A 22259-nucleotide genomic window follows, 5' to 3' on the forward strand; every position below is an offset into this window, starting at 1 on the left:
AAATTTGTTTCCAGGCATACTACTGATGCACGCGGATAAAATGCGCAGGTGAGGGACTAAACAAGATGTAGTAGGAAATCTAATTTTAGACTGGACAGACATCTTGAAAGATTTGAACAAGTTCTCACCCTCAGGTGGTATTTCCTACACCAAAATACATTGCATGTACATATGACCAAATTTCTTGTTCTTTGAGCTCGCAGTACATTTTTCCCAACCTTGGTCTTATCAAAACTTATGACAGTGACGTGTATTATGGTTGACGGTTTTTCAAAAGATCTGCTGATTTACAGAAACTGATTTTATGTTTCCGTGCGTTTGTTCAGTAATAGATCACAGATAACGTCAAAGTGTGGAAAGAAGAAAAAAAGTGGTTCTTGAGGCGCAGCCGTGTGCACGTGTGTAACTTATGTTTTTACCACATGCTAACGTCATCCGTGATCTATTAGTGTACAGACCCACGACAACGTTAATTCTATTTGTTTTAAATGATAAAAAAAAAAACAAACAAAAACACTGAAACAACTCCTTTTCCAATTTTTTAGGTAAAAATATTTTAGTATAAGCACGGAAGCAGCTGAACGCTGGAGAGAAAACGTTTAATTCTTGTCCTGGGGTGGTCGTCGCATTAACGTTATTCTAATAAACAGCACTTATAATGTTCCTATTGAAAGTAAAGCGTGCGAGAGTTGGTAGTACTTTTTTTTATTAAAAATATCACATTTTAATATCATGGTAGCATATGGATCGCCGGGAATTTTTTGATAGGAATATACTGATTTATGTTTAATTAGCTATTTTGGGCGAGGGTTTATAACACCTCTTTATCACTTTGACTTAATCCAACCGGCTGAACTCGTGATGCAGATATCAAGACCTTCAATTATTCAATTCAAATTTTGATAAACTGAGTTTATATATATATTTTTTTTCCTTCTTTTTTTTTATGAAACGTTTTGGGAATCATGCGCGGGAAAGAGCGAATTTAATCAAAATCTATGTTCCGCAGGTTTGTCTGAAGAAACAACGGCTCTGCTCACTATCCTGTGTTTGTGTTAAGTTTTTTTTAAAAGGGATTCTTTAAAATACTCCGTTCCCGTAATGAAAGGATAAAGCTTTCAACGTTTTCTGAAAAGGCCGTATATTTCCCTTTGTCGTCACTTTGGATGATTTAAATAACAGACATTTTTTCTGTTTTGAAAGAGGAAACCAACCATGGCTTTTTCTGTCTTAAGAGCGAGTTGAGGTCAGCAAGCTGTGCGCTAATTGGTCAATCGAAGTTTGGAATAAATTTCTTATCGGCAAGTCATATTGCAACATATAATCCACTCAGAGCCATCTTTCACCCACAACCGAGTGGAAACCACCGCGTGATTGAATTAAGTTCTGCCAAGGATTTTTGCGTAAAGTGTCGTCCAACGTCAAAGACTATGTTGTTATCCGCTATCAGTTGCATATAGCTTAATTTCACGGAAAACTTGGATATTTCCACGTCACTGGACTTTCACTGGCTTTGGCAAACTGCATGTAACATAAACAACGGTTCAGTGGACCGCGACGGGCGTCATTCAACGACGGGCGAGTTAATTTAGAAGAAGCTATGGTGAATACAAACCCTGTGGCCCTATTTCAAGGAGAAATTTTACGAAAGAAACTGAAGAAAAATACGTGGAAAGAGTACAGGGTGATCCTTCAAGAAGATAGGCTTGTGTTTATGAACGAGAATGAAAAGAAAATTGCCGGAGTCATAACCTTGACAGAAGAGACAACATGTAAAGTGTTGGAGAGAAAAGAATCGTCTCGACAAAGTTCAGACCGCTCGAGCTCAAAGAATATTTCTAGACGTAAGCGAGGTTTCGATGACGGCCCCTGTAAATTTAAGTTGTATGCTAAGAGAGGTGTTCATCTCCTCAAGACAGACTGTAAATCAAGCTGTGATCAGTGGATTGGTGCAATTTCTCGCGTTGTTCAAAGTATGTGGATAAATTCCCAAAATGGCCCGTCGTCGACAAAAGCACGAAGACACCGCTTTATGAACTGGCTACACCTAGACTGCAATGTAACAAACCAGGCGACAAACAGGAATGGATTTTCGTACAATTGTTTATTAGAAGAAGAAAATCTCGAAGACCATTTCGATGAAATTGAAAGAAATAGTATTATCGAGAATGGAACTCAACCAGTATTGAGAAGTTTTACATCTCCAAAAGGAAAATTTAAAATGTGGAAAAATATTTCTAGTCGTATCATTTCGAGATACAAAGCCGGAAATTACGGCGTTTTGGTTGAAGACATAACAGACTAATAGGGCATCTTCGCAAAATCAATCGGAATGAAGAAATGCAAAAGTTCAAGTTGGATGCCTCCTGTATTACTAATTATGACTTCCGGTGCAATATCGGTTTAGGTTTCATTTCAGTTAGGCAGCATAACTCAGTTCAAATTACTTAAAAAGCAAAACAACTTTACTCTATTGCTATTTTCCCCTTTGTTTAATACTTTCATAGAACACAGTGAATAAACATAATAGCAACATTATCTATTATAATTGAAAACGTGGCTTGAAGCCTTATGTTATTGCTTTGTCAATAGTTTGACAGCCTATCGTGTAAAGAATTCCATTGATATGTGGGGGAGCAATATAGACAAAATAACTACAAGTTACACTTTGAATTTATCCATATGTGATGTAGATTAATTTGAAAAAATCCTTTCTTCCTGAGCAGTTTGCAATAAATAATGAATTATCACTTTAATTACATGTTATAAAGTCAGCTTGCCGTTGCTTATCATTTATAATTTATGACAATACAATATAAATTACAAAACAACATACTTTGACTCTTCAGACATCCTCCGCAACAGTCCTTATCAGGACGATCTCGTCACAGGATTGACTGCTTTACTCCCTGCTACAAACCTCTGATTCCTCCGAGGTTCAAACAGGAAACCGAAAGAGCGTGCATGAAGTTGCGCAATTAAAAACATAGGTCCGCAATGCATAAGCAATGTGTTCCTAAACTCTGTGGCAAGGAGGAAGTAGCGATAAACATGTGTGAAAAAAAGTGAAAAAAGCTTCATTAGTTGTCGGGGACTTCAAGAGTGGCTCCAGTCTGAAAGGGGAGGGGGTGGGGAATTAAAACGCATTCAAGGTTGGAAAAGCTCGTTTCTGATGAGTAACACATTCAGGTACGAACATACACAAGGCAAAACATTTTCCTAGGCACATAATTATAGAGATATTCTCAGAAAGACTGCCGTGTGAGCGCTGTGTGTGAAAAAACAATTTCTGTGGACAAATGGAAAAATTAGCACCGTATTAAGACCATGATTTGAAGACGAAGGAGCGCGCACCTTCGCTTCCCAGCGAGGCGCTTAGAATCTGTTCCAAGCCTTTTTGTTTCCTTTTCATAACCTGTTCCGTAAGTCTATTTTCAAAGAACAAGAAATGGAAAAGAAAGAAAATTCTTATTTATTCAATTCCTGTCGCTGTTATCTTCAGGGAGACAAAACACATTTTACATGAAGTATCAAGTACACATTTCCGCCATATTGAACCATCAACTGAGTAAGCCACATTTCGGTTAAACAAGATCCTTTCGGTTAAAAAGTGTCAATATGGGAAAGAATCGCAAGAAAGGTAGGAAGGTGTGGTTGAATTCGTGTCTGTGCAGTTGATTTTCATATACTGGATTTTTTTACCTTCTGCTGATCCGTTGTCAGGACTTTTGATGTATTTTCACGTGGTTTCATGTGTGTCTGTGTGTGAGTTGTTTCTGTTTTCCAAATCATGTTAAAAGTTCTCAAACGTTATTTGCTTGTTATGAACATTACTGCCCTCTCAATAAGCCCAGATTCCTAAGATGACTGGAAGTCATTCTAAGCTTATGTTAAATTTCTCTTAGAATCCTTCTTCTTGTTTACTTTACTCCGTTGTAGTGAATCCCAGTGCTTCTAGAGCTGAACTGATGATGATGACAGTGTCAGACATTGTGAGTCAGTTGATCACAGCACAGGAGAAAGGAAATGATGTAAATCTAAACAAGTTAGTGCCTGATATCTGTTAATGCACACATTTGAGGATGTTATTTCATAACCTTTTTGTCCAGCCTCTTTCACAGCTGTTATTTAGCCTCGTTATGCAGCACTGTCTAGTTTCCTTATACATGGACACGTCTTACTCCTAAAACATTTGCTTGTGTAACGCTTGGATGGTCTACTGTTCGGTTTTTCCAGATTTTCTTAAAAATCGGTTTTCAGTGGCGTGCAATGTGTAATGCTGTAGTCAACAACAGTAAATCTAAATTATAAAAAAAGTGGCAATAGAGTCACATTCTTGTGTCGTTGCTCGATATTACTGTTATGTCCCGGTTCATAAGGATCAAAGGACAGGCTGCCAGTAAATACGGACTGACATCACAACCCAGACTGGTGGATATCATTGCTGCTGTTCCTCCTGCCTATAAAAAGGTTAGTTCCTGAATTCTTTACTTATTAGTTTTCAGTAATTATTTTCACAAAGGGATTGCTCTGGAATATTAATTTCAATGAAACAGGAATTTGTGTACTTTACCCGGTTAGGTCTTACTTCCAAAGTTGAAAGCCAAACCAGTAAGAACAGCTTCAGGGGTGAGTATCCTGATGCTTTTTATTTTGCATTGTATTGTATAGGTAGTGATTATGAGGGACAATACTGTTGTTCTCATCATTGTTAAGCACTTTTTTGGAAATTATGCGTGATGACTATTATCATAAGCAAGGGGGATATCTTTGATTTAAGTAATTCTCATTAGTTATCCTTAGATATATATAAGGCAGACAATAAGGAGACTCAATATTGCTGTTTTATGAGTCCAAGGATGGAAACCATTGCTGTAGTAGGACTATTTTATCTCTTTAGGGAATGGTGATTTTCCACAACGAAAAAAAATGGATTTTACTTACCTTTTTTATTATCCCAGATTGCAGTTGTGGCTGTTATGTGCAAACCTCATAGATGTCCTCATATAAACATGACTGGAAATATCTGTGTGTAAGTTAGCATAACTCTGCACTTCTGCTACGGTCAATGTTGGTAAATCAACAGGCTTAGTGATGGAGAATGTCTGCGACTTTATCTGTGAGAATTTAGACATTATGCTGAACTGGATTCAATATCACAATGTCAAAGATCTGCATCAGATATATTTACCCTTCAAACTGAAAAGTAGCCTTACTGTTGTTTATTTTTTGGAAGATGGATGATAAAGTTTCTGTGACAAGTGGCTTGCACTTCACAAACCTAACATTATTTTTTATTGTAAATGACTGTGTAGTTCTTCAAGGCAGCAAATCATAAAATGTGTGTTCCACTTTTTGTAGATATTGCCCAGGAGGGCCAGACTCTGATTTTGAATACTCTACACAGTCTTACACTGGATATGAAGTAAGGTTTTTTTAAGTATAAACCAGGCTTTTTTTAATGAAATATTTCTCCTGCAAATTGCTTGGCACATATATCTAAGTCATATACTTCAACTCTTTTCTTTTAGCCCACATCAATGAGAGCAATACGAGCACGATATAACCCTTATCTACAAACAAGACATAGAATTGATCAGGTGAATATTGTCTTATAGTGGTAGTCTTACAACAGTTTAGTTGCTTGTGGACGGTTGTTTGTCTTGAACTTGCCATATTGAAATACTAGTAATTATTAATCACTACTTGATTTGTAGCATTTGGAGGGCAGCAGGTGATTATAAAAATCTCCAGTTATGTAATTGCGGAAAGTCCTTTGTTCAAAGGTTGGACAAGTCTATCCACTGAATAAATCTCTATCTGGTGGATAACGCTATACATTTTGCTATCACTTATCGGCTGGATAGCGATTTATAGATTGGATAGTGTTAACCTCCCTTTATACAACTGGGCCCTGAATTTCACTGGTTCCTAACAATCTTTTTGTATGGAGCAGAGGAGGAAGGTGTGAATAGGCAAGGCTGGCTGAAGCTGGTCTGCAGTGGTGGTAGGAAAGGAGAGACAAAGTGGAGAAGGAGGGTGAATCCTATAGGAAACAGGCAGTCTTAGTATAGAGAGCTTATTCTTCTGGGATCTGAGGGGCCAACTTCACAAACAAGCTAGATTAACAGACACATGTACTTGTAACAGTTTAAACTTTTTGCCCTGCTGGCAAGTGGAATAATGTATTTGGTGTCTAATGACCTCATGAGAATATTTGGTATTTTCTTCAGCTTAAACAGTTGGGACACAGTGTGGATAAGGTGAGAATTAATAATACACTTCTGTTTTTGTACACTCAGATCACCTCTAAGTGACATCTGTTACAATTTGTTAAATCATATTTGGTTAAGTCTAACAAGCCTTAATTAGTGACCTGCATATTTCAGTCTCTCTAGCTAGGAGGAACTAAAACCATTACTTCATCTTGTGTATGGGATACCTGTGGCATTTACTTGATGGTTTAGTTAAAATTTGTTAGTGTCCATATGACCTCTTGGGTCGAGAGAGGGACAAGCAGATTCACACATCTTCCTTTAGAGAATCTTACTTTCCTAGTCAAGGTTTCCGCTTATGTCCAAAACTTCAAAACAGGTTGTATTGTTCATTATATTTTGAAGGTTGAGTTTATTGTAATGGGAGGTACATTCATGTGTCTGGATGAAAGCTATAGAGATTTCTTTATAAGGAATCTCCATGATGCCCTGTCAGGTCACACAAGTAATAATGTGGATGAAGCAGTCAAGTAAGTCTATCATCGAGCTCTATTAATTTGAATGAAAGGGATAAGAAACCATGGTGCTGTGTTGGTGGGAGTATTCCATTCATTTTATCAACTGATTGATGATATAAATTGGCTACCATAAAGTGTTTTTAAAGCTGATGTTTTGAGCATTAAGCCTTTGTCAGGTGAAACAATTGGTAATTTACTATTGTTGAAATAAAATCTCTGTCAGTTGTTGATTATTTGCTTTATAAGAGCACATAATGGAAACTATTTAATACCCAGTAAAGGTTTTCAGCCAGGGGAGCAGTATTTAGATTATTGCAGTACAGTGAAAATTACTTGAACTTAGTATTCTGAACCTGTTTTTTTCTTATGCCACTCAGGTACTCAGAGAGGAGCAAGACAAAGTGTATTGGTATAACTATTGAAACAAGACCGGATTACTGTCTGAAAAAACATCTTAGGTGAGTGTTCTACTTTTTCAAGAATACAAAAGGAAAAAGCCAAATCACTTCCCCCTTTTTATCTTCAAACTGTTATACTAGATTGCATGTTTGGTGGAATAATTATTCTGTTCTGTAACCTGAATAAAGGGAGTAAGTTTCTAAAGAAACTGTGGTGCTGCATTGGTGGGAGAGTATAGCAGGTAATTTTGTGTTAACAACTGTAAACATAAATTGGCCACCATAAAGAGTTTGAAGGCTGATACTTTGAGCGTCAGCCAGATTGCTCTGACAAAGTGCTTACACTCGAAACGTCAACCTTTAAACTCTATACGGTGGCCAATTTACATTTTCAACTGAGTTGTTAACATTATATAACCTGTTTTGTAAGATGCCTGTTGACCTGCAAGGGGAAACCTTACAGGGTTGACAGAGCCTAGAACCATACTTAAATTTTAAAATTCAGTTGAGATATCAAGCAATTTGTTGAAGCTGGAACCCAAAAAGCTAATTTGCCTAGTTCCAATTTTGCATCTTTTACCAATTTCTAATTACAAATTAGTTTCTGTTCTTTTTCATAACACTCTTGAGCTGTTAACAAGATTTGCAATCCTTTCCTGTTTCATATTTTTAGTTCCATGCTAATGTACGGCTGCACTCGCCTGGAGATTGGTGTCCAGAGCGTGTATGAAGATGTGGCAAGAGATACTAACAGGTAAACATGATGGAATACATGAGAGAGGATACTTGCTTTTTGTAAAGTTTCCCTTTTTTATGTAATTGTATAATTCTCAACCACAATAGACAGCCATTAATGGATCAATTTAACTATGCTTGAAAAAAAAATATTTTTTTTATGTGTGAGTGTGAGGGGGGGGGATTCCAGAGGGGTACAGAAGACAGAAAAGGAAGGCAAAAATGCCACCATTTGTTTATCATGAATCTGTGATATTTCAAATAGAAGATTGGAGACAGGATTCAAAGAGTCTGGCAGTGAAGAAGCAGTTTAACACCTTACCTTTCCCCAACTCATGTGTGATCTGTATTGAGGATTTGGCTAAATTCCCTTACAATTATTGTATGATGTATGAGCTGTTAACAGATGTTTACTATGCAAGTGAACATTTTCCCTTCACACCATTTTCAGAGGCCACACTGTCAGAGCAGTGAGTGAGTCATTTCACTTGTCTAAAGATGCAGGATTCAAGGTAAAGCTGTTAATTCAGTTTGAGATTTTTCCTTTAAAAAAAGTTTTTTCAATTGTCAAGAATTTGTCAATTTACTCTAATTTGTGAATCAGTTACTCACAGAGAGTTCCAACTAATGTACATATTTACACATACACATACATATATATTATTTTTGTATATTATTTTTGGAAAGTAACGAAAACTCTAAACGTGTTTAATTTTGTTTTTAGGTTGTCTCTCATATGATGCCTGATTTACCAAATGTAGGACTGGAACGAGACATTGCACAATTCATAGTTAGTGAAATTTAACACAACAATTTGATGTTTTGTTTTTACATAAGAATATTTTCTTATAGTTTTGGCACTAAACTGTTTGCTTCTTTTGTAATCTTAGGAGTTCTTTGAAAATCCAGCGTTTCGCGCAGATGGTTTGAAAATTTACCCAACCTTGGTAATCCGTGGTACAGGTAAGTGAAAGAAAATTTTAATTTCATGAGAAAGCAATTCCATTTTCTAACTGAACACTTTTTGTGTGCGCTCTTTCATAATTATCAACTCCTTGATAAGCTTGCCCACGACGATACACTGCACAGGGAAAGGTTGAACAACCTTTTTTTTTCGAAGGATACCCTTAATTAATACGGTTCATTAATTTATTCTCTTTTTTTTACGTGGGATCTTTCACAACTTGTTTCAAACATTTTTAGGTTTGTACGAGTTATGGAAGACCGGCCGCTACAAGAGTTACCCTCCTAATACATTGGTGGATTTGATCGCGAGGATTCTAGCGTTAGTACCACCCTGGACACGAGTCTATAGAGTGCAAAGGTTAGTCTCACAAACTGGAAGTGAGGGGGGAACCCTTATACAAAGTATTCACAGTTTTGTTCGTGTAAGTCGACTTATGTTAAGTACATTTCTGATGGCAATGTACATAATCTTTATACAAAACTGTTAGATGTCTCCATCGGCTTTGATCCACTACGTCCAGTTAACTGGTGAAGAAAATCGCGCAACGGTCTGGACCAATCAGATGTACATGTAAAACCAAATCCAACCATAACTTGATTGCTTCATTCAGGCAGTTTTTCCTGAGATTTTACTTTGAGTTCTCTTTGGCTCCTTCGGTCTGAATGGCTGCTGTAATTAATTTGGTACTTCGAAATTAAGAGATCCTTGCAGCTAAGAACATGACCTGTGTGATACCGTTGCAGCGCTCTACCAACTGAACTAGAGGTCATGGGTTTTAAATCCCGTACGGGCCTGAATTTTTTACTAGTTCAGTAGTGTTCTTAGCTGCGAGGATCTCTTAATTTCGTTTCTTCAACGCAGTGCAAATATATGAATTTCATATATCTAAAATCATCATTCATCACTTGGATGGTTTATTTGGACCCAACACATTGACCAGCGCTGCACCGATATCGCAGAGTTCATGTGTTCAAATCCCGTACGGGATTTTTCAGGTCATATTTTCAATTACTAGTTCAGTAGTCTTCTTAGCTGCGAGGATCTCTTAATTTCATTTCTTCACCGCAGTGCAAATATATGAATTTCATATAATTTGGTGCTTGTTTTACCACGCTCAAATGAAATGCGCTCCAAGTGTTTGCTTTTGTCTCAGGGATATCCCCATGCCTTTAGTAAGTTCTGGTGTCGAACATGGCAACTTGAGGGAACTGGCACTAGCACGTATGAAGGATTTGGGAACACAGGTTAGAATTTTGTTCCTGGAGTTGCGCCCAATGTAACTTGTCTACTGTCACTTCTACTCTTTAGTTTTGAGTATTTCAGGAATTCGTGTCTGACGTCGTGATTATACATAAAGCAATTTTGCTCTACTGTCACCGATGTTTTTCTTGTCAGTGAGAAGTGTGTTGGTTTTCTTTTTTATGGAAAATTCAATTTTATGTATTACTCTTCACTTCATGTTAGTGTCGTGATGTGCGAACCCGTGAGGTTGGCATACAGGAAATTCACCATAAGGTTCGACCATTTGAGGTAAGTTAAGGCTTATTTGATATGATTATTTAATGGCATCAACAAATTCTCCAAGTGTTGGTGACATCCGCAATGTCAAGTGTTCTTTTCCGCTTCCTGCTTAGTTCTTAAGTTTATTGTAACGCCTCACATTCTCGTCGTTTTTCCTGCTTAGCTCGATAAATTTAGTCAGAGGGTGCAGTGTTACGGTTTTTCAATTTTTTTAATCAATGTAGGAATTGACTACATCGTGAGATAAACGATAGAACTACATTATTATTGCATTTAAACATTAGGACTTTATGACATTACTTTTAAGTTTTTCTAGATGAAGGGCTGTAATGTCGCGCCATCTCGGTAATGTTCTTGTTGATGTTTCTTCTACAGATTGAGCTTATTCGCCGAGACTATGTGGCGAATGGTGGATGGGAAACGTTTCTGTCCTATGAAGACCCAGAGCAAGATATCCTTTTTACTTTAATATATAACGCATAGTTTTGTTGTGACTTTTTCCTCTGCAGTCACCAGCCAGCGAGCGCTCCGGCACAAGCGTTTCTTTGCTCGCGGACCCGTGTGAGGTCTACAAAGGGTCTGATACTCATTAACAGTCCCAGACCCCAGCAAAATTATCCTCAGTCGTCTCAAATGGTCCCACGGACGGTGAAACGTGCGTCCTGCAGCGCTAGTGATGAGGGCTTGCCCGTAGACTCTTGATAAATATATAAAGGATATTTTTTTCTGAATTTTAACCCAAGAAGATTTTTATAGATCTGATCAGTTTGCTTACTAGTTTCGTTGAATACATCTTGAAGATCAGTTTTCCTTCACGGTCTACAGATATTTTAGTCGGCCTGTTAAGATTGAGGAAGTGTTCAGAGGCATCCTTCAGACCTGAATTGACAGGAGGCTGTTCTATCGTCAGAGAACTTCATGTGTATCTTTTCTATGAGACTTAGGATAAAACTTAAGTATTTAATGTGGAATCATTAATTCATCAAAAACGCCCAAAGGAATATTTCAATATTTATAAGAATCTTATTCTTTATTCCGCGAGATTGGTGTATGGTATATCAGCTCATACACCACGGCCTGTAGACCAGTCAGAATTCAGGAACTGGACCATATGATGACTAATTGTAATTTTTCATAGGGAGTTACATTCTGACATTTTGGGTTCCATTCCTTAACTAATCACAACAAGGATAGGTAAAAGGGGGGGGGGGGAGGGGATGGAGACGGTGGTGTATTGGCTGAAATTTTAACACCGTAAACTTGTTTATTTCCTTAAGCAAGTAGAGGCCATAAGAATGCAATGAATCCAGTCCAAGCTTTTTTTCTTTTTCCTTAACTTGTTACCTTAGTTACGGCAGTGTAGTTCCTGTCAGCGCCCGCGATCCTTCCAAATTTCAGCATCAAGTAAGTTCACGTGTGAGGTGGTAACAGTTGGAAAATGTATTTAGTTAGGATTGTTACTAAAGGTGTCTCGTTTCTCAGGGTTTTGGAATGTTGTTGATGGAAGAAGCAGAGAGAATTGCCCGCGAAGAGCATGGCTCACAGAAAATTGCCGTAATTTCAGGTATTTATCTGTTTTAAGAATTAAATCACACTAAACCTTCTCAGTGCGCAGAGGGTCATGGGTGTACTAAGTGACCTTCATGCATTGTTCATGAATTCTGTTTGGTAAAAGGGGTTTAAATGTTGACCTTTGGAAAAAAAAAAGGTGAAAATCTCTAACTTTGTCTCCAAAATGAGCCAAAATGTGGGGGTAGATGGCAGATAATACATTGTATTTTCTAAACCTCTCTTGTTGTGTTAGAGTGAATGGTACAGTGGTGCAAAAAATATATCTACTGAGTTTCTTCTCGGCACGAAACTATTTGAAAGCAGACCACGTGAACTCAACCATGCCTGATGTAGGAGGGAAATAATGATTCCTTTATTTGATTGACTTCAACAATTCATTGGCTAAAAGTTAAAGCCCCAGCTAAGCAGGACATTATAATGAAAACAAACCTTGTATTTTCTCCTTAGGAGTTGGAACTCGAAATTATTATCGTAAAATTGGTTACGAACTGGAGGGTCCTTACATGGTAAAGAGTTTGCTGTGATTTACAACCTTGAACAGTTGTACCGTAACAACTGACTAACTCTGACATTCAGTATGGGATACCTCAGCCGGACATCGTACTAAGGAGGCCCATCATCCTCGGGGCTCAACACATTATGATAAAAAAGGAGCTATTACAGTAAATACCAGTCAGACATTAATGATTGGGAGTAACCACGTGTACAAAGAAACTAGCGGAGAGATCTCGGCACAAAAATAAGAGAGCCTTGAGCTATGGTGGATGGATAGGAATTGGTAGTAATGACTTATGGCCGACTGAAATAATTTTATATTGGAAATATGCTCGCCAGGTTCTAAATAGCTGGAAAACGGGAGTGAAAAAATACTACAGGGACATTACGCTGTATGGCAAACTCTTTTTACGTCCTGTTCGTATGCGAAAGTGGTCTTAGATGAATGGTTCGCCTGTATTTAATGGATTTGCAGACACTAGCACTGACCTTCCTATTTTTAAAAGTAAAACTTATTAATTTTCATCCTTTACATATTTGCGTCATTTACACTGCTTTTTTGGAACAAAGGCTGTCGAAATTTGTCTACCCAGTGTTGCATGGGGATGTATTTAATTACTAATTTACTAGAGCTGAACCTATATTTTCTTCAAGTTTCTTTGTCGGTTAATTTTTTTAAAGTCGGATTTGTACACTGCGTAGCATTTTATGTCATTCTTTTTATATTTCTGTGCAGACTGAAGTGAACGTTTCACGGTCAGATCCAACCAACAGCACATAAGAATGGAATCACTCGCCTGATTTAATATATTGCTAATATGTTTTATATCAAAACACATGACCTGTTTTAAAAACAACTGATATAGAATTTATAAACAGATCTCTCACAAGAAAGGCAGAATGAAAACTCTCTAATCGATGATTACAGGTTACTTTAATGCCACGCGCATCTTAATCGTTGTTTAAATGTCTTAGTACTGTTGTGAAAAGTATTACCTTCTCTACTGACGGAGCACTCAAAAGTCACCAGGTGGTGTGGTGTTTTACACAGCTAAACCACCCGCTCCATTAACTCAAGATTAATTATAGACTATTTGTGAACCAAACCGTGGATCTTGCCCTGGTTGATTTGGTTTGACAAACAACAGATTTGTCTGCCAAGCTCTCGACATTTCTTTATTTTAATGATTTGCTATCAAAACAAACAAGGCAAGAGCTAAAGAGAGAACACAGGTACCTGGATCTGCGTGACATCAAATTACCTCAGGAAAAGTTCAAAGAACTTGCCCTCAGCCAAATCTGATTCGATTTTAACTTGTTGGCAGGCTCGACGAGCTCTGCGATTCAATTTCAGACATGCTATACCACACGTTAAATGTACGTTTGGCGTGCACTTTAGCACTGATTGTTTTTGTGTCTTCAAGACATATTCAGAAATCAGAAATTGGCAAAGTTCAACAAGATATTTCGAAGTCTGGCAAACCTGGCGAGTATTTGTGGTACAAAACTGGCTCAGTGCAAACGGATCAAAAGTTTGCAAAGAGTGTCATAGCTAGGTCATCACATGGGAAGAAGGCTCATAGTTTGGACGAAAACGAAGAGTCTAGCGGAAGTACTTTCCCAAACGAGGAGGATGACCCCAGCGGGAGTGGAGAAGTTCATGAAGAATACATGTCAGGGAGTGGAATTTATCCAAACAGTTATATGGTGGATATTCAAGAGTCTGACACCACAGATTCTTCTGCGCGTGGAGCAGTTGATAAAATGACTCAGGTATCTTCTGGGGAAGACAGTCCTGAGGAGACGAGTGCAGATTTTTCAGGGGATAGTAAAGCCGAGGTTGAACGAAACGAAACTCCTGAGAAAGAATTAAACGCACAAGACGGTAGCGGCAGCACTGATGATGAACAAGAAAATGACAACGATGAAGGCTCTCAAAAAGAAGAGAAAGAAGAACCCAAGGTGAAGGTTATGTCACCCGCTGTTCTAAAGGGAGCTGAGGTTCAGAGGAAAAGAAGCGATATTTATAAGAAAAGCAAGGTTACTGAGGGGGACAGTGAAAGTGAGTATGACAAGCTCTTCAAAGATTTCAAGAACGATGGGGATCTGGGTCCAGAAGTAGAGGAGGATGATGACAGTTACTTGGACGATGCCATTACTGACGAAGAGGCAAGACAGTTGGTATCTGAAGAAAACAAAGAGGAAACTGGGATGAGTAAGAGTGACATTTTGGGCCGCCATCACTACAAAGGAGAAGATATAAGCTCTATGTTTGAAGGATACACAGATAAAGGCGGCTCAAATTCGGATGAGTCTGGAGCTTCTTATGGTGAGCACAAGAAAAAGGCTTACGCACACAATATGAAAGAAATCCTCTCGAAACTCGATAAGGATGTTTTTAGAGGAAACAATAGTGAAGAACATAAACAGCTTCACAGTAAACAACATCGACATTACCACAAACATCATCATCATCATCACAAACATCAAAATAATTCATTTACCGAAGAAGCAGACGCGTCTCGAGCCCTCAGTCACCACGCGGACAGCGGAATCTTCAACGGGAGCGTTAGTAATGTGACAATGGAGGCTCAAAAAGTAAAGAAGCATCATGAACATAAACGTCATCACCATCATCATCACCATCACCATAACAGACTTCATCATCATCATCATCAACTGGACCATCACTTAAAGGTAATGGAATCACACCATGACAACTTCAATGAAAGTCAAATTCCAATAGCGGATGTTCAGCAGTCCAATTCAAACACACAATATTCCACGCAGTACCCATCCGTGTATTATCCTTCATCAGGTCCAACCATCAACACAGTAACACCACAGTCACCACAGGGAACTTACTCTTCAGAGGAAAGTTCCCTTTTGCAATATTACAATCAACCATCAAATGGGTTTGTGTACCACGCTGTGAGAGATGCTGACAAAATGGGCGCTGTATGTCTTGATGGGTCCACACCGGGTTACTATGTGAGACAGGGATCTGCCGAAGCAGGCAAGAACTGGATTATTTACTTACAGGGTGGGGCATGGTGCGAGAGTGAGAAAGCTTGTTCGGGAAGGAGCCGCATGCATCTGGGGTCTTCTCTCTTCTTCAAACCTCTTGGTAATCCTGGTGGAATTTTATCAAACATTGCCAAAGAAAATCCTGAATTCCACGACTGGAGCGTTGCGTATCTCCCATACTGTGATGGTTCGTCGTTTTCAGGCAACAGATCTGACCCAGTAGAGTTTGAAGGTTCGTTGTTGTATTTTAGAGGCTTCAGAATCTTGGATTCGACCATATCGGAATTGTTGTCTGACACAAGTCTAAAAGAGGCCAGGAATGTTGTGTTTTCTGGTACCTCTGCTGGAGGACTCGCTGTTATGCTTCACGCCGATTATGTCCGTTCAAAACTCCCCAAGCATGCACATTTCAGATCGCTTGCGGATTCAGGATTTTTCCTCGATACAACTTCACGGAAACACAAAAAACAGAAGAAATTCAGGAAGGCGATGCAGAATGTTTTTAAGCTTCATGACTGTACGGATGGGGTCCCTCAAGAGTGCGTCAAGAAGATGTCAGGGAAAGACCTGTGGAAATGTATTTTCCCTCAGTACTTTTTACGTTTTGTTAAAAGTCGTCTGTTTGTCGTGAACTCTTTGTACGACTCGTGGCAGTTGAGTCACATCTGGGAAATCCCTTGTGCTTCTACTCCTTACAAATGTTCCAAGAAAGAAGTGAAGCTGATCAAGAAATTCAGAAGTAAAACGTTAAAAGCCATGAAGCCCGTGTTCGCCTCATCAAATATTGGACTGTATGTTGATTCGTGCATTGATCATGGACAAGTGATCTCTAATGCTCAATGGAATTCAATCAAGGTGCAGCATAAATCCATTGCATCGTCATTTGCCACGTGGTGCCAGAAACCAACGAAGACGGAATTCTTCATCGACGAAGATGACTATCCTGCAAATCCAACTTGTGTTACTAAGGACGTTGCTAGGAGATCAGAAATCATAACAGAAGGATTCTAAATCCCAGTTGAGCTTCCAATGTATTAAGTTTATCAGAACAAAAGCGAGACAATCAAACTCACGACTCACTGTTCGTTTTCGAACAGCTTTTGGTCATACTTCACGTTTATTATTTTGCACCTGCACTGGGCTGTAGAATTTTACCTGATATGTGTAACTCATTTGAAATTGTCAAAGTGAAAACAAACCTTGCGAGCTACCTTTCCCGTTTTAAGTTACTGACGTTAGTTACTGTTTAATTTATTTCTTCAGTCTTTTTTTTGTTCAGTTGAAAATATATTGTCCGTGATTGGGTGACACTGTCCATCATGGAATTCGTGTCACCTGACGTCACCTTGAAGAGCCACAGTCAGAGTTGCAAACAAGACTCATGCTAAAACAATTCAAGAGATGTTATAATTCTGTAACCATTTATAGCATTTTGTTCTGGTTTTTGAGCCAAAAACAATTTCTATTTAGGCTGATCGGGCTTGAAACAATTTCTGTGCGCATACCTTCTGAGGGTGAGTTCTTTTACACGATTAGTCACGTAAAGCGTATTTTATCGTCGATTCTTTATCGGCGATAGCGCACAGTTCTCGAGTCCTTTCTGTTACAAATAAATATAACTTTTCTTTCATTTACCTCAGTACTGTTCTTTAATTGAAACTCTTTCAACTCGTGCAAAGAATTTCACCATGATACCTCGAAGTAGTGGAAAAAGTGTACTTTGTTTTGGTAAACCTCTGAGTAGCCAGAAGTATTAAACAGTGTTACAGTGTGTTGTTATCATTGTTACCATCATCATTTTTTCCACCGTGTTTCCTTTGCAAGCTGTGGCCACTATGGTGGTCATAACGTCATTTTCACCGTTTCATACTTTGATTCCGGAGACAAAACACACGAAACCTCTTTTTTCGCCAGCGACGCCTTCATTCTTTTTTGTTCGTCTCAATCAGCCTTTTCACTCCTCTTCCCCCCGCTCATCCCTCTCACTCCCCCTCCCTCTCTACTGCCAAAATCGACCCGTCAGCCTTCATAATATTTGTGAATTAGGGTGAAACACTTGATTACTTTATCACTTAACTGTCAGCTCCTAAGAAAGAGCCGTAGGCGCTAAAGACCACGCCTTTGTTATGACAGTCGACCTTTCCTTCTCTCACTAATCGTGACTTATTAGTTTAGTCCTGTTGCAACAACGTGGACAAAACAGCTCTTGCAGCTTGGAGAAGTCATGGATTGTTTGTCATGTCGGGTAAGACCAGAGGGTAGATGCCGCTAAACAAATGATAAACGTGCTCTCAGAAAGAACAGTTTCGTATGTCAATATAACTGGAGAAGGTTAAAAGGGAAGTATTTTTTTTTTCATAATTTTTACAAAGAAGTTGTCTACAGGTAACTAGCCTTTCCACCAATATTACTGATTTACGTTTCAAAATCACTATTTAATTGAATGCCAATACTACCTGCTTTCAAACCACTTAATGCAGTCTTTTAGATCTTCATCCGCATTAATCAATTTTCGGGTCTCAGTTACCAGCGCTAGTCGACCAAACTAATCATTAACACTTTTAACTTTAACATAAAAATATTGGACAACCAACCATTTGGTTACGCGAGAAAGAGCAGTTGAATTGAGGTGGCTAATTTGCTACAAGTTTAAATATTCAATTATTTTCTTTTCACATCCAATCTATGAATGCCAAATATGTTTACCAAGGTGTTCCATTTATTTTCGATCTAATGAGAACCAAAACATTGTGCTAAGGATGAGAGAGCTGGTAATGTTTAGCTTTACCTACCACTCCAAAAGCGGCACGCATTGCTACGAAATCCAAATACACGTGTCTTAAATTTGAACTTCGCTGTCTCGGTTCGGACATCACATTATAAAGAACAAAGAGCTGTAAAAACTCCAACCTTAGAGCACAGCAAAACTACATCTGACTGATCGACATGTTTCGTTCTTGGTGGTTAGCTCTGTTAATTTTAGGTATCACTGTGAGTTTTGCTTTCACGGAAGATGATCATTTGAAGCCTGGACATTCAGAAGATGAACACGACGAAGACGAACACGATGAAGAAATGGCAGACCATGCAGACGAACAGAATCCTGCTGATGAGGAGGAAACAGAGGATGAGGAAAAAGACGACGATAAAATGGAAGATGACAACGATGATGATGAAGAAGATGAAAGTCAAGGAGATGATGGAGGAGAAGATGAAAATGATCAAAGTCACCTTGAACACGACGCATTTTTAGGTAAGTTAGCATTGCACTCTGGTAATTCACCTGTTCGCCAAGACACCTCTATGTAAAATACATTAAAAATCTGGCTTGATAAATATAATTCAACCTGGCCTTTTTGGAATGAATTGAACTTTGAGAGTTCATAGCAAATATTAATTGGATACCTACTAAGTTTTTAAGTAGTATACTGGGAAAGGTGTTAGAAAAGAAAGGAGAAGGAGAGCTTTGTAAATTTAGAACTTGAGCTTTCCCAGGAAATATTTGTCAATGCAGCCATTTAGTTACTTTTTGAACTTCCAAGTTTTACAATCAAGGGCCTCAAGGTTTTTCGAAATTTTCGGAGATGGCCTTTCTGAAAACTGGATTTGCAATATTTTTAAGGGAGTGTTAATTAATGGTAGTGAATGTAAGCGTATGTGGCATTTAAGAAGAAAAAATTAAATAAGTCGCAAAACATTCCGCGCTAGGAGAAGGTTGAATTTAACCCCTGAACTTTTTTCATTGTCCTTCTTTTACTGTGCTCGTGCGATTAAAAATGCAAAAGTTAAATGTTACAAAACTGTTTTACAAACTTAAAATTCAGGTACAGGTATTGAGGGGAATAGATTATGACACAGGTGATTTATTTGCTTCTTTGTCAGAGAAAATAACATCCGACGGGTAGGGACGGTATTGTAGGGGGCGGTGAAAGGAAACGTAGTGATAAAAAAGATAACTTAAGTTTTCCTGCGCCAATATCATCTGTAACTGAGATTAAAATTTTTATTTAGCCTCTCAAATGGTCTTTCTCAGCACTTCTCACTGTCTTATTGTTGAATCCTCTCAAACCCTCTCCAGGAGACAACTACACTGAATTCAAAGGGCTTTCCCCCGAAGACGCAAAAACCAAACTGGCGCAACTAATCAAAGATGAAGTAGATCTGAATAAGGACGGAGTGTTGACAGAGGATGAGATCAGACAGAGATTTCACGTAACTACAAAGGAATACAGGAAAAAAGAAGTCATGGAAACCATGAAACAACACGATGAGGGTCAGTATATGCTGGTATATTTTAGCTCATACAATATATTAGCTGGTCACTCTTCTCACTGGTCACTGGTCAGGTGAGTTATAATTCTTCCCTGTACTAATCGACAACCAAGAGTTCTATGGGGTTTAAAATTAGGTTTAGCTTTTCCGTGGCGGACCACGCAAACAACTAGTATATATATGAAGTTTAGTTCTAAACCAATATTTAGGCTTTGCGTAAATTAAACTTAATATTAGAACACTTACGTCTTTTTTTGGAACGGATTTATTCTATTTCCGACACTTCCATCCGTTTTCGAACGGTCTCGTTCGAGTTCGGACACTTCCATCCGTTTTCGGACGGCGCCGTTCGTTTTCAGACAGTGGACATTATGGTCCCGTTTTTGGCCGTTTTTCGAACTCTTGTGCCCGTTTTCGGAAGTCCGACTTTAAATGCTTGCGTTCATTTTCAGAAGCAACGGCACCAATGGTAATATTAACTGCCAGTATTTGACGTACAAATTTGTTAACGTTTGTTGACAGACAAAGATGGCAAGGTATCATGGGAGGAATTCAAAAAAGGTCATTTCTCTGATGATGGTAAAGATGAAGACGCCAAAGAACAAATGAAAGAAGATGAAGAAAAATTTAAATTTGCTGATGAAGATGGAGACGGGAAGTTAGACTTGGAGGAATACATGGCGTTTTACCACCCAGGGGTACGAGGAAATATTATTTTATTAAAGCCCACAATCCCTTTCATGAAAAAAAAATAATTAGGTCAAAATAGGCAAAAATCATAATAATTTTATTTGTTTTGCAGGATAATCCAAGAATGACGGAATTTACCATCGAAGATAGCCTCAAAAAACACGACAAAGATAAGGATGGTCAAATATCAAAGAAAGAATTTTTAGGTAAAAAAAATACCATTGAAGTGAGATAAACTACCCTGCCTGGAACTGAGTGAGAAAACTTCTCACCAGGCTTTTTCTGCTCCGGTCCTAACCATCCATCCCCAATGTCAACATTAGTATTTCATATTTATTTGTCAAATTTTATTGTGCAGCTACATTCAGTGATGTAAATGATGACGCTAAAGAAGAAATGGAAAAGGATTTCGCCAACAACTTTGATAAGGACAAGAGTGGCAAACTGGACAAAGAAGAGATGAAAAGCTGGCTGTTCCCAGATGATGACTTCTCCACTGAAGAACCTAAAACACTCATAAAAGAGGCTGATGAAGACAAAGATGGCAAACTTACCATGGATGAGATTATGAAAAATTATAAAGTCTTCATTGAGGATGAGCCTGAAGATTCAAGCCACGATGAATTATAAAATGTGACTTTTTAATCAGGATAAATCCAAATTGTTCCGGGAAAAAACTAGTGGAGGATTATAAAAGATATTACTCTTTTGATTAGAACTCATAAACTAATTAATGACGTTTATCCTCTTAATTCTTGTTGATAGCTCCAATTAATTTAGTTTTATTTACAGTCTAATAATCCAATTGTCTCATCAATGTCTCAGTGCTTTTTAGCACCGTCCCGAGTATCTTTCATTCCTATATACAATAAATAAGGAAGTGGTCGGTTCTGACAAAAAATTCCAATAAATATTGTCTCTGTTGTTAATTTTTTTCTCGAGGAGCCCGTGTCCGTGTTCTAATTGGACCTGAGATCGAGCAAATGTTAGTTAACTGGTGATTGCACCTAGGAATTTCTTACAATCTTCTATAAATTCTCCGTAATAACAATCGACCTAACCTCAGTTTCCTAAAAGAATACGTGACGAAGCCAACAAACGAACGAATAAATTTACATGATGAATCAGGGGCAGATCCTATGAATTCAGACGGGAGGGGAGGGGGGAGTGAGTGGAATATTTGGTTGAGAGAGCAACCTCACGCCACATCAGTAACACATATGCATCACTTGATAGACCCTTTGTCGAAATAGGAGAAAAAAGCCAAAAAATTCTCAAAAGTAAAAGGGCACACCTACATCAGCCCTTGTACAATAGTGAAGACTTTACTTTCCTTGGCGGTTTATCCGCTCATTTTTCCAGAGCCACGACAGTCAAAAAAAAAAAAAGGTACAGGTTAGGCCACAAACCGCGTGCATCGGGCCCTTTGTCTCCCACTCCCTTCCTTGCGGCAGTCCAGTGCCCAAATTATTCACCTTTCTTATGAGAGAACGAGGGGATGGACTTGTTAAGAAAACCAGCAGAACAATTTCTTTGCCTCCATACCCAAGAAAATATGTGATCCATAGCGATAATAAAGAGTAATTTATTGGCAAAGATGTATTTAGTGGTCACTTGATGGCTGCACGTCCAAAATTTCTTTCTATTCTTGTGGAAATGAAAAATGAATGAGATTAAGGTTTCGAAGGCCTGCCTGATTTTCGGTATTGCCAGTAAAAGTTCCCGTTGGAAAACCGGAATAAATTTTTAAAATCATAACAAAGGCTTTTCTTCCAGGCCTCAGCAAAAAAAAAATGTACACATGTTTCTTTGATTATCTTTAGAACCCATTTATGGATTAATAGCCGTC

The 22259-nt window shown here is 38.3% G+C and overlaps 4 protein-coding genes across 4 annotated transcripts; all 4 read left to right on the top strand.

Moving 5' to 3' along the window:
- The first annotated feature begins 1340 nt into the window (after positions 1–1340).
- On the top strand, positions 1341–2756 carry LOC131782564 (uncharacterized). The gene has a single exon (XM_059099310.2). It carries the CDS (start codon positions 1601–1603, stop codon positions 2303–2305), a length of 705 nt encoding a protein of 234 aa, XP_058955293.1. The 5' UTR covers positions 1341–1600; the 3' UTR covers positions 2306–2756.
- A 777-nt stretch (positions 2757–3533) lies between these two features.
- LOC131782498 (elongator complex protein 3) lies at positions 3534–13462 on the top strand. Its single transcript, XM_066162198.1, has 22 exons — positions 3534–3640; positions 3940–4045; positions 4380–4470; positions 4582–4629; positions 4962–5032; positions 5362–5425; positions 5532–5600; positions 6234–6263; positions 6621–6745; positions 7111–7191; positions 7805–7885; positions 8318–8378; positions 8591–8656; positions 8757–8829; positions 9070–9190; positions 9987–10077; positions 10298–10363; positions 10730–10803; positions 11178–11276; positions 11704–11758; positions 11837–11918; positions 12374–13462. The coding sequence occupies exons 1-22, from the start codon at positions 3619–3621 to the stop codon at positions 12448–12450; spliced, it is 1653 nt and encodes a 550-aa protein (XP_066018295.1). The 5' UTR covers positions 3534–3618; the 3' UTR covers positions 12451–13462.
- A 210-nt stretch (positions 13463–13672) lies between these two features.
- LOC131782496 (uncharacterized) lies at positions 13673–17219 on the top strand. Its single transcript, XM_059099232.2, has one exon. It carries the CDS (start codon positions 13778–13780, stop codon positions 16457–16459), a length of 2682 nt encoding a protein of 893 aa, XP_058955215.2. The 5' UTR covers positions 13673–13777; the 3' UTR covers positions 16460–17219.
- Positions 17220–18268: 1049 nt separating this feature from the next.
- On the top strand, positions 18269–21321 carry LOC131782567 (reticulocalbin-2). The gene is made up of 5 exons (XM_059099313.2): positions 18269–18701; positions 19527–19721; positions 20243–20418; positions 20523–20616; positions 20769–21321. Exons 1-5 carry the CDS (start codon positions 18395–18397, stop codon positions 21038–21040), a joined length of 1044 nt encoding a protein of 347 aa, XP_058955296.2. The 5' UTR covers positions 18269–18394; the 3' UTR covers positions 21041–21321.
- Positions 21322–22259: the final 938 nt, after the last annotated feature.

Source organism: Pocillopora verrucosa, chromosome 2, assembly GCF_036669915.1.
Source record: "Pocillopora verrucosa isolate sample1 chromosome 2, ASM3666991v2, whole genome shotgun sequence".
In the NCBI taxonomy this organism is placed as follows: Eukaryota; Metazoa; Cnidaria; class Anthozoa; order Scleractinia; family Pocilloporidae; genus Pocillopora; species Pocillopora verrucosa.